Raw genomic sequence first — 18206 nt, 5'->3', positions numbered from 1 at the left:
TAAAACGAGCAAAAAAAACGAACCTTAAAATGAACCAAAAAATAAGTTTTAAAACGAGTAAAAAATGAACTCTAAACAAGCCCGAGCTCGCTTAACGAGTTAGGCTCGTTAACTTTGATAATCGAGTTAATAACGAACCGAGCTCGAACTGTTTACGAGCTTGATAATTCTAAAACGAGTCGAGCTCGAACCTTGTGATAAAAGCTCGATTCGAGCTCGAACCTGAATATAACTTAAACAAGCCGAGCTCGAGCCTAATACTGTTTGGTTCGATTCGACTCGTTTACATCCCTAGTCAAAAGAATGATTCTCGAATAAACTTATTTCAACCTTATTCTAACAATTATGGACTAATTAATACAATACTCAATATGTAAAAATAAATTAACTTAATTTAATTTAATAAAAAAATATACATAAAATATTATTAATATATCTAAATCATATAAATTTAATCAAAATCATTTCATAATTAAAATTATTATAACATTATTATAGTAATGTCAATAAGTGTCGGAAAGAATAACACAACACATAGATTAAATTGTATCCTCAAAATCTAAGGAGTAACATTCCTTTCTATAATCCTCATTTTATTAGCACATTGACTCAATAAAGATAAAATTTAAAACGGCATTCGTTTTAATTGGAATCAAATAAATATCTCATTAATACATTTTACTTTTCAAAATTATTTTTTATTTTTTATATTATTGCCCTAGCCACTAGCTATTACTATTACAACTACTTGTAACAATTATAATTAATACAACATTTTAAGATTGTGTATTTTATTAAAAAAAAATCTCTATAAATATATTATAGTTAAGGATGGAATCCTTGTCAGGTGCGCTATTGAAAAACATGATTCCCATGGAATGGAGGTTCTTTACGGTCAAGATCTTCAGTCAAAAGATAATAAAGCAACATTCACACCCCAAATTAAGCGTCGATACCAACGATGCTATTCTCAACCGTCCATTCGACTTGCCCACCCACAGTATGCCGATTTTCCATCGGCCAGTGGAAAACCGCTGCACCCACTGTTTTGCAGTCCTCTCTCCCCGTCGCCGGGCAAATGACTTGGTTCGCATGCACCGGCAAACTGGCGGTATTCACTTGCCTTAACAGTGGGTGCTGCTACGCACTCTACCTCTGTCTGTATAAATCGCAACCCAACAAGTTCGCTTTCTTCCAATCCGATCGCTCTAATTCCTCCAACGACGCGGTAATGGATTGCCTGCTACACTCCGTCGGCCACGGCCATTGTGTTCTTGCTCTCCCGCAGAAGAAGAAGAACTGCCTGCGAGTGTCCGCGATCGCGGCGGCTCCATCGACGCTGCGGAGGAAGGCCGCGCAGCACTCGATGCCGCCGGAGAAGGTAGAGGTGTTCAGGTCGCTGGAGTCGTGGGCGGAGCGGGAGCTGCTGCCGCTGCTGAAGCCGGTGGAGAAGTGCTGGCAGCCGACGGACTTCCTGCCGGACTCGTCGCGGCCGACGGAGGAGTTCGAGGCGGAGGTGCGGGAGCTGCGGGCGCGCGCGGCGGAGCTGCCGGACGACTACTTCGTGGTGCTGGTGGGGGACATGATCACGGAGGAGGCGCTGCCGACGTACCAGACGATGATCAACACGCTGGACGGGGTGCGGGACGAGACGGGCGCCAGCGGCAGCCCCTGGGCGGTGTGGACGCGCATGTGGACCGCTGAGGAGAACCGCCACGGCGACCTCCTTGGCAAGTACCTCTATCTATCCGGTCGGGTCGACATGCGCATGCTCGAGAGGACCGTCCAGTACCTCATCGGCTCCGGAATGGTACTCCCAATCCACACCCTATCAAATATTCTTAAGATTTTTTCCGGTAGGGAATAAGATCGAACACGTTATGGGCGTTGCTGAGGTTGCCCAATGCAGGGTTTTTGTAACGATGGGTAATAAGGTCGAACGTGTTATGGGCAGTGCTATTGCTTGCATTATGCATGGTTTTTTCCGGTGCGGAATAAGATCGAACACGCTATGGGCGTCGCTAAGGTTGCCCAATGCAGAGATTTTTCGGTGGGGAATAAGATCGAACATGTTTTGGGCGTTGCTAAGGTTTGATTAGGGTTGATTGATGGACTTGCAGGATCCAGGGACAGAGAACAACCCGTACCTGGGCTTCACCTACACCTCCTTCCAGGAGCGCGCCACCTTCATCTCCCATGGGAACACGGCGCGGCTCGCCAAGGACCGCGGCGACGGCGTGCTGGCGCGCGTCTGCGGCACGATCGCGGCGGACGAGAAGCGGCACGAGACCGGCTACGTCCGGATCATCGAGAAGCTGCTTGAGCTGGACCCTGACGGCGCAGTGATGGCGATCGCCGACATGATGCGGAAGAAGATCACGATGCCGGCGCACCTGATGGCCGACGGCCGCGACCCGCTCCTGTTCGAGCATTACTCCGCGGTGGCACAGCGGATGGGCGTCTACACCGCCTCGGACTACGCCTCGATCGTGGAGTTCTTGGTGGAGCGGTGGGGGCTGGAGAAGCTGGAGGCGGGGCTCAGCGGCGAGGGGCGCAGGGCCAGGGACTTCGTCTGCGGGCTGCCAGCGAGGATGCTGCGTCTGCAGGAGAGGGCGGAGGGCCGGGCCAAGGCGGCGGAGGCGAAGAGTGTCAAGTTCAGCTGGATCTTTGACAGGGAGGTGGTAATATAATAATAATAATAATAAAATAATAGTAATGATAATAATAAGATTTAGAGGAGTATTTTGCATTAAGATGTGAAACTGTCATTTGCATCCTCCAAATTTTGTCTAATCTTTGAATTGAAATGAGTTGATGCAAAATATTCAATTTAGTTCCTTTGGTTCGGTTCAATTTAAGTTGGATTTAAAATTAAAAAATAAAAATTTTTAACTTTAATTAATGTTTGAAAGGCAATAGAGTATTTTTGGAATTAAGTAGGGTGCATTTTAGAAATTTTAAAACTTTAAATACGTTTTTAATAAAAAACCGTAATTTAATATTTTTTTAAAAAAATAAAAAAATGATAATAAAGAACAGCCCAAACATATACATACTGTGGAACCAATTATGTCACGTGAGGTCTGGACTATTGAACCAAGCGGCGAGGGAAAAAGGAAAATCTCCGATTAAAAATAATAATAATGATAATAAAATCTGTTCCTTCCGCCGGAAGCAGAAGCCCCTTCCTCCTCTCTATAAATAGCCGGAGTCGCCAGATTTGCGGTCGATCGACACCGACTACGAAGACTAGGGTTAAGTCCGTAGTCGGAGGGAAGCGATGCCGATCGAGATGCCGAAGGGGCTCCCCTTCTCCGTCGACACGTGGACGCCGGCGTCCCTCCGGAAGCGCCACCACTTCCTCACCCACGCGCACAAGGACCACCTCGCCGGCATCGTTGCGCACTCCTCCCGACCCGTCTACGCCACCCGCCTTACCAAGGCCCTTGTCCTCGGCTACTTCCCTCAGGTCCTCCCTTTGCCTTTTCTCGATTTGATCCCGAGATTCCCGCGCTGCGGGCGGGTTTGGTTTTGTTTTGTTTTGTTTTGTTTTTTCTTTGCAATTGGTGTAGGATTAATGATTAGGGGGTTTTCTGATTGCTTATGCATTTCATAGCTCGACGATTCGCTGTTTGTGGAAATTGAGGTCGGTCAGTCGGTCGTGGTTGATGATCCTGACGGATCGTTCTCAGTCACGGCGATCGATGCCAATCACTGCCCAGGTACGCTTCATCGTTTGACTTTGACGCCCTTGATACTATGCTGCATTTAAGTCGGCTTGCCTGGTTCTTTGTGTTCATCATTGATTGAACTGATTTCTATCGAGAAAATTGAATCCTAAATTCGTTCTGGACATTGGCATACTGTAAAATTATTTACTGTGCGTTAACTTGAACTGGAAATAAATAGGAATAAGGCTCATGTTTTCCAGGGTGTACTGAATTATCACCATCTTGAAGTCATTGGCTTCGATTATGATCACTCTTGTCTTATGGACGAACAAAAATGATGACATTTGTGAATAGTTGAGGATTGGTTCTTGTAAAACAGTATGTTTTTGGTACGCATGTATCAGAATGTTGAGTAGATTGTTTGAATGGAAAAGGTATATCAAGAGGTAGAATTAAGGCCATATTTTGATATATCTATATGTTGGAAACCAAACAATTTGTAACCGGAGATTTACAGGAAATTAGCTGAATCTAAATACTCGAATTAAATTCAACTCACAGTTAAGATGACCTGAGCAGATAATCTCAGGCTGCCAGCAGGGGCTGGTTTTCTGACCTTAGAGTCTGAGCAATCAAAGCGTCCGAGCAGACTGAAGGATAGACAGGCAAAGCGGGAGACCGGTCGGGCAGATCAGAAGGGCGAGTGGCCGACCCAGCAGATGAAGAGTCCAACCGAGCGGATAAACAGAGCAGCGGACCGAGGCCTGCGATCGACGCAGTTTCCTTGAAACAGATTCGTCCCATCTCCGGCTGTGCTTCGAGGTTTTCTCGGATCGTCTGTTCCCAGGATACAACGACAAAACCATAAACGCAACCAAGCACTGGTTGTTCGTGGCGAACTGAGAATGCACCTGAGTGCTATCACAAGTAGTTTAGCCGAGCGGATGCACGACTGAGAGAAAAGAATCGGGGAACGAAAGTGGAGGAATTCTTTTGCTTTGCTTTCGCTTTGCTTTCGCTTTGTTCAAGATCCAACCTCCTTATATAGGAGCTCTCATCTTGCCTGCAATAAATGATCAAATTATGATCATTTAATGTTGAGTTTAATTTCGTCATTAATGGGTTTAATGTCTTCATTAATGTCGAGACGTTACAGAATCATTATTAATGAGATTAATGTCGCCATTAATACTGAGACGTTACGAAATCACCATTAATGAGTTTAATGCCGCCATTAATGTCGAGACGTTACGGAATCAGCATTAATTTCACATTAATGCTTCAATTACACCCTTGAGCAAGATTCAAGTGGCAATATGTTGGTTCATTCTTTTGGGTAAATTTTACCTCAATCGGTCCGGTATTCGACATGCGCAAGTCGTGCTCGCGCACGAGTCAACCTTGGTTCAGTACAATCCGGACCCTGGATTTGCACCTACCCCTGCGCACTCATGCGTGAGAGAGTCTCTCCCCATGCATATGTTTACAATGCATGTGTCATAATTTAAATCAACAATAAAGCCAAGAGACTTCTAATGTGGGACTAAACCCATGCACAATAGAATCTTTTCATCTCCACCTCTTTATTCCATTCACATTTCCAACACTATAAACTCATCCTTGATCTAGCGTCATTTTTAAATCTGGAATAGCAGGAGATATTATAGCCTAGATCTTAAAATTTGCTACAATATATTATTAACAAGTTTATCGAGCTAAGCAGCTTACCCAGTTTCCAAATATTAGTTTCTTAGGAATGGAATAAACTTTAACATTTGGAAAAACCTTGTTAGTTTATCAGCAATTCTTCAACATTATAGGTGTTGTTTGGCATCTGAGCATTCAGTTTGTCCTGATAAATTATGTAGTGCCATATTCCCAAGGCATATGATAATATGAGATCTAATGTGTATGATGTGGGGACACTCTGGAGCTAGGGGGGTTGGGGTGAATAGCTCGTCTTGCTTCGTCGATGAGATGACTAATCCAAGGATCCACACATGAGCACACTCTTCACTATGAAAACACTCATTCTCGAAACAATCCGGAGGTGGAGAAATCTCGTACAATATTCTCAATACAACAAGAAGAAAAGAGAAGCAAATACAAATGAAATCTTACAAGATTTACAATAATGAACTCTAGCTTGCTCTCTTCTTGTTTGAAAACGCCTCTAGATGTTTGGAAATGCAGAAACACTTTGTTCCAAGAGCCTTCAAGAATCGACAGTGAGAGTCGAAGAAGAATCGGTGAAGAGTTGTTGCATTTGAGCCTTGCCAACGGCTTTATCCATCACAATCTATTGTTTCCAATCGATTGCCATGTCAAATTCTGATGATCTTAGCCATCTAAAGCTCACAACCTGCGTAATGGTCATATCTCAATCGATCGGCTAATCGATTTGGGCAGCTAGATCAATCAACTAATCGATCCAGATGTCTTCTATGCTCTCGCAAAAGACCCCGAAATCGATTGACTAATCGATTACGTCTGCCTTACATCATCATGAGAAAACCAGTTCCAATCGATTGATAAGAGTATCCCAATTGTTCGGTTTGAAGCCTTCTGTGCTCACGCGATTTCCTCTCAATCGATCACCTGATCGATTGAACTTCTCGCGTCAAAAAGCACTGCCCAATTGATCCACTGATCGATTGGGCTCTGGCTCAATCGATCACCTAATTGATTGATCAACCAAAATTTGCTTAACTCAAGTCTAGGATTCTCAATTCCAACATCCGGTCAATCGTAATCCGTTGGAACTCCCTCATGCTTTGCACCTGGTCAACCTTAACTTGCTGGGACTTCATCACCAGGTGTCTGATCAATCCTTTAACCCACTTGGACTTTTTTCCCCGTTTCAAGTGTTCAGTCAAAATTTGTTAGGGTCGAAATGTGCTAGGGGGGTGAATAGCTCGTCGTACGCTTATCGTCTTGCTTCTCGGTGATGATATGCAGCGGAATGTACAAGAAACAAAAATACAACGCTAACATGAAGGATTTACTTGGTATCCACCTCAAGAAGAGGTGACTAATCCAAGAATCCACACACGACACGCATTCTCCACTATGAAAACACTCTTTTACGGTAACTACCGAAGGCGGAGAAGCCTGTACAGGACTCACACACAATGATACACAAGAAGAACAAAAATACAAGCTGATAGAATAGTAAACCTTACAAAATTTACACGGTAGAAACCCTAGCTTGTCTTTCTTCTTGCTTGTTGTTGCCTCTTGAACCTTGGAAGTGCACCAACACTTGTTTCCAAGAGCCTCCAAGAACTGGCTGTGAGCTGCGGAGAAATCGCTGTGAAGATCTGAGATGAATCGGGCAAAAGTTTGCTGAAGAAAACACTCGCAACGGCTTTATCTAGCGCCAACGGTCGAATCCCAATTGATTGGATTGCTCCCAATCGATTAGGGAAGCTTTGGATCGATCGGTCGATCGATCCAGAGCGCCTCTGTGCTCTCTGGAAATCGCCTGAATCGATTGTCCGATCAATTCAGGGTTCTCGCACGATTTCCTGCCTCTCAATCGATCACTCGATCGATTGGAGACTCCCAATCGATCGGATGATCGATTGGGAGGGCTTCTGTGCAATCGACGACAGTTTCCCAATCGATCGCCCAATCGATTGGAGGCTCCCAATTGATTGGGTGATCAATTGGGAGAGCCTTTTGTCGCGGCACCAGTCCAATCGATTGGACATGAGGCTGATCGATTGGACATGATTCAATCGATCAGCTGATCGATTGGACATGATTCAATCGATCGGCTGATCGATTAAATCAACTTGATTTGTCCTAATCAAGTCCCAAGTCCCTAAAAACCAACATCTGGTCAACCATGATCTGTTGGGATATCATGCCTAACATCCGGTCATCCTCGACCTGCTAGGACTTCCTCACCAAGTGTCCGGTCAATCCCTTTGACCCACTTGGACTTTTCTCCTCGTGCCAAGTATCCGGTCAACCCTTTGACCTATTTGGACTTCTCAATACCAGGTGTCCAGTCAACCTTGACCCACCTGGATTTTCACATGTTTGGCTTCACTCACTAGGACTTCCCATCTGCCTAGCTTCACTCACCAGGACTTTCACCTAGCTTCACTCACTAGGGTTTTCCATCTGTCATGCTTCACTCATGAGGACTTCTCTTCTTAGCTTCACTCACTAGGTCTTTCACCTCTGCCTAGCTTCACTCACTAGGTCTTTCACCTGACTTCACTCACCAGGATTTCTCAGTCAAGTATCCAGTCAGTCTTGACCTACTTGACTCTTCTTCACATCTAACTGATCAACCTTGATAAGAGGAGAATTGTACCAACAATCTTCCCAAATGAATGATTGCACTTGCAATCTCCATGTATTATCAGTCTCCATGTATTGTCAAACATCGAAACCCAAACATCAAGACTCAAGCTTGAGCCTTCTCAAGCTTAGTCAACCAGGTCAACCTTGACCTAGGGAATATTGCACCAGCAATCTTGACCCACTTGGACTTACCGTCTTGTGCCAAGTGTCTAGTCCTCTCTGTTCTATTTGACTTTCAAACACTAGGTGTCCAGTTAACCTTGACCTACATGGATTTCCACATGCATGGCTTCACTCACCAAGGTTTTTCATCACTTGGCTTCACTCATTAGGATTTCCCTCTGCCTTGCTTTACTCATTAGGGTTTTTCACCTAACTTCACTATTCAGGACTTCCCTCTTACTAGCTTCACTCACTATCACCACCTGACTTTACTCACCAGAATTTTCTTCTGTCTAACTTCATTCATGGGGGTTTTTCACATAACTTTACTCATCAGGACTTTTCTCACTGCTTAGCTTCACTTACTAAGACTTTCCAATTATCTGACTTCACTCACCGGGATATTCCAATTGCCTGGCTTCATTCACTAGAACTTTCCAACTGCTTAGTTTCACTCACCAAGGCTTTCCAACCGCTCGACTTCACTCATCAGGACTTTCTCAACTGCCCAGCTTCACTCACCGGGGCTTCCCAATCTGCTCGACTACACTCATCAGGACTTTCTCAAGTGCCCGACTTCACTCATTCACCAGGACTTTCACATCAAATGTCCGGTTAACACTGTCTCACTTGGATTTCCATCTTCAGTCAACCTTCCCTATGGTCTTGACCTTACCTAACCTTCAGTTAGGACTTCTCAGTCAAGTATCCGGTCAACCTTAATCTACTTACTCTTTTGGTCAACTTTGGCCGTCAATCTCCAATATGAACAACTGCACCTACATTCCATATATTGTTAAACATCAAAACTCAAACACCATGACTCAAGTTTGAGTCAATTCAAGCTTAGTCAACCTGGCCAACTTTGACCCAAGGAAAATTGCACCAACAATCTCCCTCTTTTTGATATTTAACAATACGTTTAAGTTAGGATAATCTCATGGCCTCAACTTCTTCATGCCAAAGCATGAATAGGGGTTTCCTATCCCCTTAGGGCGGTCTAGTGGTTAGCACATGAGGTGTTGCCACCATGAGGTCTGGGGTTCGAATCTCGACAAAGCTGAGGTAAGTGCCTCCCTTATGTGCTAGTCACTATTCAAAAGGCTAGTAGTTGCTCGTGATTTACCTCTTTCATATTGGCTCTGGGACGGGTTAGCGTGGGTGTTGGGGGCGAGCATATTCGCTTTTTGCCACCATGAATAGGGGTTTCCTTCATTCTCCTCCTTACCAAGAAGATAATCTCCCCCTTTGGGTAAATGAAAGTTTCCTAACTTAAAACCCTACATTCTCCCCCTTTGGCACATATCAAAAACTCTCCTCCTGAAGAGTTATCCGCATGTTGTTCACAATCTCACTCTTTGATTACAACATCACAATAAAGGTCTTATACCCTTCATTGCCTCATGCTCATCCTAGAGCATTTACAACAGTGAGGGTCTCATACCCTTCCATTGTTTCATTGTTTAGAAATAAATTTAAATCATGTCTTTAAGGAGTAGCTCCTCCTCAAAACATGCTCAAATCTTCTGTTATTACACCAATAATGACTTGGAGTTCCTAAACCTTTAGGAGACTTAAAACTTGAATTTTTGAGGTTCAAAAATTAACTTTGAAATTAAACCTCATCCTAAACTCTAACTTTATTTTCCTTAACCTTTCCATTCTTATTTTCATCAAGAAAACTACACTTTAATACATATAAATGCATATTCTAGGGTTAGGGATGGTTAACACAACTAAACGTGGCTTAATGGATTGAAATCAGACTATTTCAGTTAAAAGACAGCGTCTCAATCGATCAACTAATCGATTAGAGGGTGTTGATCGATCATCTGTTCGATTCCGTGAGCTTCTGTTCGCGAAAAAATTCTTCAATTAATCAACTGATCAATTGAAGTCGAGGCCAAATCAATTGGTTGATCGATTCTGCAAGCTTCTGCTCGCGGAAAACCCCTTCAATTTATTGATCAATTGATCCACACCCGGTTAGATCAATTACTTGATCCACACCCGGTTGGATCAATTACTTGATCGATTGAGTTTCTGAATTTCCTGATTTCAATATCAGATCGAAATTTAGAAATTCCTAACTAATTCTACGTTTTTTCAAAAATTATAAAATTTTACGTAGACATTATTTAAGACATATACTATCTGGTTTCTTCGCTTTAGGTTTGTGTCCCAAACCCCTATGACCATTGAATGACTCTTCCTTATCCACTCCTAGATTATGCTTGACCCCCTTAAAAATATTTTCTATTCTTTTTAGGATCTTTTTCAATTTATCAAGCCTTGACCTCAAGGCTTGGTTTTCCATCCTTAAATCCTTGGATGTGAATTTTTCTAGATTACCTTTGGCATTTTTATCTTTAGGCTTATATTTAGAATTCTTACCTAATTTGTTATCTATCTTCCTAGCTTTAGGTATGGTAGTTTTGGCATGATATGATACATATTTTTCCTTAATTCTATCATGCTTTCTATTTTTATAATAAATAGCATTAAAATAATAAAGATTAGACCTAGCATGCATTTTATCATGACTTAAAGGAATTGCTTCAATAAATGATACCTTGGGTTTGCTCTTGAGAGCCCCCTTTGATTTTAGCTTCCTCCTTTAACCTTGGTTGATTTCTTCCCTTTAGGACATTGATTTCGATAATTCTCTTTTTGGTTGCACAAGAAACACACAATATGTTCCTTGCCTTTTCGTGCAATGCGGCCGACTTCTTTAAGTTTCTCCTTGCCCTTAGATGTCAATTGACCCTTCTTCTTGGTCAAATTAAGGCACTTGCTTTTATAGTGCCCACTTTCCCTACACTAAAAGCAAATGATGTGGTCTTTATTTTTACAAATTGAAATTTTTATAGTTTTATTGCTTGTAGGGGTGACACTTTTTTCTTTTGATTCGGATGTAGAGGTTTCTTCTTGATCCAGCGTTGATGGTCTATACTCCCTCTCAATTCTTGAGGTGGATGTCTCTTCATCTTTATCCTCGGATGTTGAGTATTTTTCAACCTCCGAATCCTCATCCATGTGGAATAAAGAGTATCTCCCTTTGCCTTTGTCCTTGTGCTCTCTTGAGAATAGATCTTTTTCAATTTTTTCTCCTTTGGAAGATAAGCATCTCTCAACCTCCAAATCTTCTTCTTCGTGATCTATTGAGTCTCCCTCTTTGGATCCTTCTTGACTTAGTATAATGGATGGGATTTCATGAATCTTTGCCAATTTGCTCCAACGCTCCTTGGCATCTTCATATTCTTTTGTCTTGCTCAAGAGATTGCTAGGTAATAAATTGACCAATAGTTTGGTCACTTTGTTATTGGTCTTATATCTTTGAATTGCTCATTGCTCCATTTGCTTTTATTGATGATTTTGCCTTTGTTATCCTTTGGAGTCTCAAATCCTTTCATTAGAGCAAACTATTTTTCTATCTCCATCATGAGAAAATTTTCGATTCTTGATCTCCATGGATCGAAACTTCCAAATTCGTACGGCGGAGGTGCTCATGTATCAAATCCGAATCCATCTCGGAAATCCATCTTGAAGTTGAGCTTGTTGATGAAGTCTTTGACTTTGTTTGAAATTAGGGCTTCAACTTCTTCTTCCTCTAGCTCGTTGCCCTTTCCGGCGATGAGTTTGATAGAGAGTGGTCTCACTCTGATTCCACTTGTTGGGACACTCTGGAGCTAGGGGTGAATAGCTCGTATCGCTTCGTCATAAAATACGATGTAAGCTCCTCCAATGCTAACCTCAAGGATTTACTTGGTATCCACCTCAAGAAGAGGTGACTAATCCAAGGATTCACACACGAGGACACTCTCCACTATGAAAACACTCCTTCTCGGAACAATTCGGAGGTGGAGAAATCTCGTACAATACTCTCTATACAACAAGAAGAAAAGAGAAGCAAATACAAATGAAATATTACAAGATTTACAACAATGAACTCTAGCTTGCTCTCTTCTTGTTTGGAAACGCCTCTTGATACTTGGAAATGCAGCAACACTTTGCTCCAAAAGTCTTCAAGAACTGGCGATGAGAGTTGGAGAAGAATCGGTGAAGATTTGTTACATTTAAACCTCGCCAACGACTTTATCCTTCGCGATCTAGGGTTTCCAATTGATTAGGCTTACTCCCAATTGATTGTCACGTCAGATCCAGACAATCCCAGCCGTCCAAAGCTTCGGCTAATCGATTGGGGCAGCTAGATTGATTAATTGATCGATCCAGATGTCTTCCGTGCTCTCGCTGATCGATTGGGGTAGCTGAATTGATCAACTGATTGATTGACCAATCGATTTCGTTTGCCTCACATCATCGCGAGAAAACCGATTTCAATCGATCTATTGACCGATCGATTGAAGTATCCCAATCGATCGACCGATTGATTAGGAAGTCTTCTGTGCTTATGCGATTTCCTCTCAATCTATCATCTGATCAATTGAGCTCCTCGAGTCAAAAAGTACCGCCCAATCGATCGATTGGGCTCTGGCTCAATCCATCACCTAATCGATTGACCAATCTAAACTTGATTAACTCAAGTCTAGGGTTCCCAATTTCAACATCCGGTCAACCGTGACCTGTTGGAACTCTCTTATGCTTAGCATATGGTCAACCTTGACCTGTTGAGACTTCGTACTAAGTGTTCGGTCAATCCTTTGACTCACTTGGACTTTTCTCCCCGTGCCAAATGTCTGGTCAATCCTTTGACCCACTTGGATTTTTCTCTCCGTGCCAAGTGTCCGGTCAACTTTGACCTACTTAGACTTATCGCCTCGTGCCAAGTGTCCGGTCCTCCATGACCCACTTGGACTTTCAAATATTAGGTGTCCGATCAACTTTGACCCACCTAGATTTCCACATGCTTAACTTCACTCACCAGGATTTTTCACCACCTGACTTCACTCACTAGGATGTTCCTCTACTTGGCTTCACTCACTAGGGCTTTTCACCACTTGGCTTCACTTATCAAAATTTTCTTCTGCCTAGCTTCACTCACTAAGGCTTTTCACCTAGCTTCACTCATCAAGACTTTTCTCACTGTCTGGTTTCACTCATTAGGACTTTCCAACTATCTACTTCACTCGCCGGGACTTTTCAACTGCCTAGTTTCACTCACCAAGACTTTCTCAATTGCTCGGCTTCACTCACCGGGACTTCCCACTCTGCTGGCTTCACTCACTAGGACTTTCACACCAAGTGTCCAGTCAACATTGACCCACTTGTATTTCCATCAGCCGACCTTTCCTTTGGTCTTGCCCTTGTCTAACTTCCAGTTAGGACTTTCCAATCAAGTATATCAACTTTGACCAACTTGACTCTTCTAGTCAATCTTTGACCATCAATATCTCATATGGACAATTGCACCTACAATCTCCATATATTGTTAAACATCAAAATCAAAACTGACTCAAGCTTGAGCCAACTTAAACTTAGTCAATCTAGTCAACTTTCACCTAGAAAAAATTGCACCAACATATGAAAGACTAAATGGTTTATTACTTTGCCTCAACCTTCTAACCTCTTGCACGGAGGTTTTAAATTGACAATTTTGGTCATAAATTCCTAATACAAATTATCTCTTATTATACAAATTTCACCTTGACGTTCTTTGCCCTTGAGTTGAGAAGTCTTTATTAAAGATAATCTAAAATCTAATATTTGGATCTATGTTTTTAACCACCTTCATTTTCTTTAAAGTTTTTAAAAAATCTTACTAAATCTAATATTATGAATAAATCTATGATTCCTAAACTAACCATAATTGTCAGTCTTTCAAATCAAATTTTCTGTAGAGTGTTTGTTAAATGGTTTGCAAAAAATAAAATTTCCATTTTCCCTTAATTGCATTGTCATCAACAAGAAACAGATTTTCTCTTTTATGCATCTAAAATTTCCTCTCTGTTTATTTTCATGGTTCCCACATTATCTTAGAACTTATCATGTACTTTAAACTTTATCAAGCTTATAACATTTTTTGTCTGACTTCATATCTATTCAAGTTATCCTGGTTTTGTATGGCCTTTGTACCTTTTCCCACCCCACCAACTCTCTTTACATGTTACACATTAATTTTGTCCTTTCGGGGCGGTACGGTAGTTAAGACATGGGACGTTGCAACATAAGGTCTTGGAGTCAAAACTCGGCGTGTCCGAATATACCTCCCGCCATGCCTTGCCACTTGCACTAATGGCTAGTAGTCACCTGTGATTTACCTCCTCCGTGTTGGTGGGGGCGCTGGGTGAACGAATCGTCTTTTGCCACATGTTACACATTAATTTTAGACTCTCCAAAAATCGATCCTTCTACATTTGTGATTGTATTTCTCTTGTACACTTAGTTGTATCTCAAGAAAGCTAATTTATTCTTCATAATGTAAACCAATCACCCATCATTTTGAAAATATAAAAAATTGAAATAGTTTTTTCAATAGCTGTTTACTATGATATGTCTATAAAAAGTATCTAATCTAGGTCAGCATAGGATGGTATTTCAGGGTCTCTCTAGAACAAGTTGCTAAGAGAAGTACCAGCATGTGGAGTACTTCTTGCCTCTTGGGTTCATGTTCTTGACTGTATATTCCATATGATCAATCTCTGTAGGATTTATATATATTTCTTTACCACTTGCAGAGTCTGATATATGCTAATATTCTTTAGAGTTTATAGCTCTCTACCGTCTACCCTTGTTTGTGCACACGTCGCATTCCTAATAAGAGTTATTTCAGGATATCTCTGAGATAAAACAAGCCTTGGTAACTCAACAGAATCCTAATCGAGGATCTATGTCTGACTTGTTGCTTGATATGTGATGTTAATAGGAGCGGTCATGTTTCTATTCGAAGGTGGATTCGGTAACATATTGCACACGGGTGATTGTAGGCTTACTCCCGATTGTTTGCAAAGTTTACCATTGAAATATATATCAAAGAAAGGGAGAGAGTCTATTTCTTATCTCGATTACCTATTTCTGGATTGCACTTTCAGTAAATTTCATCTTAAAATGCCAAACAAAGAATCATCCATCCAACAGGTTTTGTATCTTTTTTTTTTCCTTTTTCTATTGTACCGTCTGGTATATAAATACACAATAATTGACAATTTGCGGCCACCTGATAATTTTGCAGGTTATAAGTTGCATATGGAAACACCCTAATGCACCGATTGTATATTTCTCATGTGGTAATCTGGGGCGGGAAGAAATTCTAGTTGAAGTATCCAAAACTTTTGGATCTCCTATTTTTGTAAACAAGTCAAAATATCCTGATTTGTTCCAGGTTCTTCTTCTTGTCGCGCCTCAAATTCTCTCTGATGATGCCTCTTCTCGCTTTCAGGTGACAATTCAATATTTCGATAGGTATTCATAACATTAGTTGCTTAAATGAAGGTACATCTTGGTCAAGTTTTAACTAGGTGCTAATTTTCGTTTTGCTATTGCCTTGTGACTCGTTGGTGAATCTTGAATTGTGTTCGTAGGTAATTGGATTATCCGAACTAAATGACAAAGTAAGCGCGGAACCTGCAGAGGCACGTGCTAATCTCCAACCCGAACCTCTTTTCATTCGTCCATCTGTTCAGTGGTACGCCACCAATCCCACCCTCAACAAATCAAGGAAGAAAGTGTGTCCAACCGAAGCCCAAAGGGATGAGTTGGGAATTTGGCATGTCTGCCACTCCATGCATTCGTCCCGCGAAGAATTAGATTGGGCTCTGCACTTCCTCCGCCCCAAGTGGGTGATCTCTACGACACCTCCTCAACGAGCCATGGATCTTGATTACGTCAAGAACAACTGCTACAAGACTAATATCGCTTCAGATGATCCGCTGTGGAAGTTATTCAAAGGCTCTGGTGCTAGGTCCCCTATGCGCAGTCCTCCAGTTTTAAAGATTCTCAAGAACGACGAGAAGTGTACTTCCGTTCCTGAAATGCTAGACACCTCACAGATATGCATTTTGCGTGCGGAAACTTCACTTCCAAAGCAGTTCGATCTGAAATTGGAAATTCCTCCACTCAGATCTGAGTCTTTCACATTATTCGGGAGAGCAAGGCTCGGTCTCAATGATCCAGACACAGTCAACTTTGGAGACAATGCTCCTTCAACACCCGAAGACCATGATTCAGTTTGCCCTGACTGTGACAAGATCACTGACCCTGGCTCAACGTTACCTATGAACAAAGGTTATGATTCATCTATTGGATTTTCCAATAGTTTAGATAACCCTGAACCATCCAAGGGCGGACCGAATTTCCACGAACTGGATGATCGGTTAGGTACTGCATCCGACTTGCCATCTACTGCAGCATCTTCTACCATGAGCTCAAACCTGAGAAAACTATACAGATCAATGAATGTTCCTGTCCCCCGGCCTCTACCGTCATTAACTGACCTTATGGAGACTTGTAAACGAGCCAAGAACATTACAGGGTCGACGGTACCGAGTTGAGCCATTCCCGTCTCGATTCACAGGTAAAGTCCTCCAATGTTTCATAATTTTTCCCTTCCGATTCTTGAAACCTCATACAGCTGTTTCATTGACTTTCATAAACGTAAGTTATAGAAGCTTCTTCTTGTCAATTGCCTAACATTATTGACTTTCAATATTGCGAACTAGCTGAGTTTGCTCATTTCTTAGAGAATAAAATAGGATGACATAGACAGCAGGAAGAATGAAACAACTATTTCTTAGAGAATAAAATAAAATAAATTAAAATAAAATAAAAATGCAATAGGAATATGAAATGGATTAATAAACCTCTATTTTAAATTAATTATTAAAACAATTATTTCTCCAAAGTTCTCGAGCAAAAGAATAACTATTAGATTGCTAGATTACACCTTGTAAAGTGTATTTAAGCTGTTAACTCAGATTGTGGTGATTAGTGAAACCTTAATATTGAATTATTTCACCAGTGTAACAAGTTGATTATCATATTCAATTTATACCCGTTGGTTTACCTTGGCGGAAGCTTTGGATTTCCTCGCCTTTGAAAGAAACAGCTTCTTCCACATGCTCAGCATCGCCATCAGCCCCTGCTTCCCTCTCAGCCGCCGCCTTCCTTCCTCCGCCGCCACCACCATCACCGACGGCAAGGCTCCTGTGGCAGCCTGCTCCTCGTCATCGTCCAGCGTGTGGATGCCTACTGACCTCCTCCTCGTCTTCCCTCCACTCTTCCCATCATCCTCGTTGAGGTCCTCCCACAGCATGTCCATCCTCTCCTCATCGCTGAGGGCTGCTGGGGAAGGAGGTGGCCACCCGATTCCACCACCGGCTTGGGGGGAGTGGAACCAGAGGCCCGAGAAATGGTGTCGCCACTGATCTCCCTCGTTGCCAACTCCAGGGAAGCTGAACTCTTCCATTTCTCTCGACCTTGTGTTTCTTTGAGAGATCAATTTGAAGAAAATACTCTATTTCCCTTTTAGAGAAAAAAATATATATATAGTTAGAGATCAAATTTATGACAAATACATAGAGTGGAGTCCAATTGATAAAGAACTGGCACCCTTTTCCAAAACACTCAATTGAACACCCCTTCGTAGCCGTCTATTCATGACAAACGATATCTTGACCGTCGATGCTTAAATCAAAAAGAGCGCTATCGATAACAATCAAGATCATATAGGTGCAAAGGAGCTCTCTCTTCCACTCATGGAGAAATTTAAGTTTGACATTTTTGTTTACTAATACTCTACTTAGAATTAGGGATGTAAATGAACCAAATGGTTCGTGAGCTATTCAGAACTTGATTCGGTAAAAAGCTCGTTCGAATTCGTTCATTTATCTTATCGAGCCGAGCTCGAGCTTAAGGATATTCGGCTTGTGAGTTCGGGAACATGTTCGTTTATAGGCTCGCGAGCTAAAAAAACGAACCTTAAAATGAGCTTTAAAATGAGTCAAAAGTGAGCTCTAAAATGAGCCAAAAACGAGCTCTAAATGAGCCCGAGCTCGCTTAACGAGTTAGGCTCGTTAACTTTGATAATCGAGCTAATAACGAGCCGAGCTCGAACTGTTCGCGAGCTTGATAATTCTAAAACGAGCCGAGCTCGAGCCTTGT

General features: G+C 42.0%; 2 protein-coding genes across 4 annotated transcripts; both read left to right on the top strand.

Moving 5' to 3' along the window:
* The first annotated feature begins 957 nt into the window (after nt 1-957).
* LOC122043069 (stearoyl-[acyl-carrier-protein] 9-desaturase 1, chloroplastic-like) lies at nt 958-2833 on the top strand. The gene is made up of 2 exons (XM_042603522.1): nt 958-1810; nt 2121-2833. The coding sequence occupies exons 1-2, from the start codon at nt 962-964 to the stop codon at nt 2688-2690; spliced, it is 1419 nt and encodes a 472-aa protein (XP_042459456.1). The 5' UTR covers nt 958-961; the 3' UTR covers nt 2691-2833.
* Nucleotides 2834-3164: 331 nt separating this feature from the next.
* Nucleotides 3165-17187, top strand: LOC122043068 (5' exonuclease Apollo-like). Of its 3 annotated transcripts, XM_042603520.1 has the most exons (6): nt 3165-3469; nt 3617-3722; nt 14974-15185; nt 15280-15486; nt 15629-16620; nt 17065-17187. In XM_042603520.1, the coding sequence occupies exons 1-5, from the start codon at nt 3281-3283 to the stop codon at nt 16595-16597; spliced, it is 1683 nt and encodes a 560-aa protein (XP_042459454.1). In that variant the 5' UTR covers nt 3165-3280; the 3' UTR covers nt 16598-16620; nt 17065-17187. The 3 variants fall into 3 exon arrangements, with proteins under 3 accessions (XP_042459454.1, XP_042459453.1, XP_042459455.1); XM_042603519.1 differs by lacking the exon at nt 17065-17187 and having other exon boundaries at nt 15629-16900; XM_042603521.1 differs by lacking the exons at nt 3165-3469; nt 17065-17187 and having other exon boundaries at nt 3612-3722; nt 14881-15185; nt 15629-16899.
* Nucleotides 17188-18206: the final 1019 nt, after the last annotated feature.

The sequence above is a fragment of the Zingiber officinale genome, chromosome 2A (genome assembly GCF_018446385.1).
Source record: "Zingiber officinale cultivar Zhangliang chromosome 2A, Zo_v1.1, whole genome shotgun sequence".
Lineage (NCBI taxonomy): Eukaryota > Viridiplantae > Streptophyta > Magnoliopsida > Zingiberales > Zingiberaceae > Zingiber > Zingiber officinale.
This window is presented reverse-complemented; position numbering and strand designations above follow the sequence as displayed.

Coding starts and splice junctions, on each gene's coding strand:
- LOC122043069 (XM_042603522.1), top strand. CDS start 962: ATGCTATTCTCAACCGTCCATTCGACTTGCCCACCCACAGTATGCCGA. Junction 1,811..2,120: donor ACCTCATCGGCTCCGGAATG/GTACTCCCAATC, acceptor ATGGACTTGCAG/GATCCAGGGACAGAGAACAA.
- LOC122043068 (XM_042603520.1), top strand. CDS start 3,281: ATGCCGATCGAGATGCCGAAGGGGCTCCCCTTCTCCGTCGACACGTGG. Junction 3,470..3,616: donor TCCTCGGCTACTTCCCTCAG/GTCCTCCCTTTG, acceptor TGCATTTCATAG/CTCGACGATTCGCTGTTTGT. Junction 3,723..14,973: donor CGATGCCAATCACTGCCCAG/GTACGCTTCATC, acceptor TGATGTTAATAG/GAGCGGTCATGTTTCTATTC.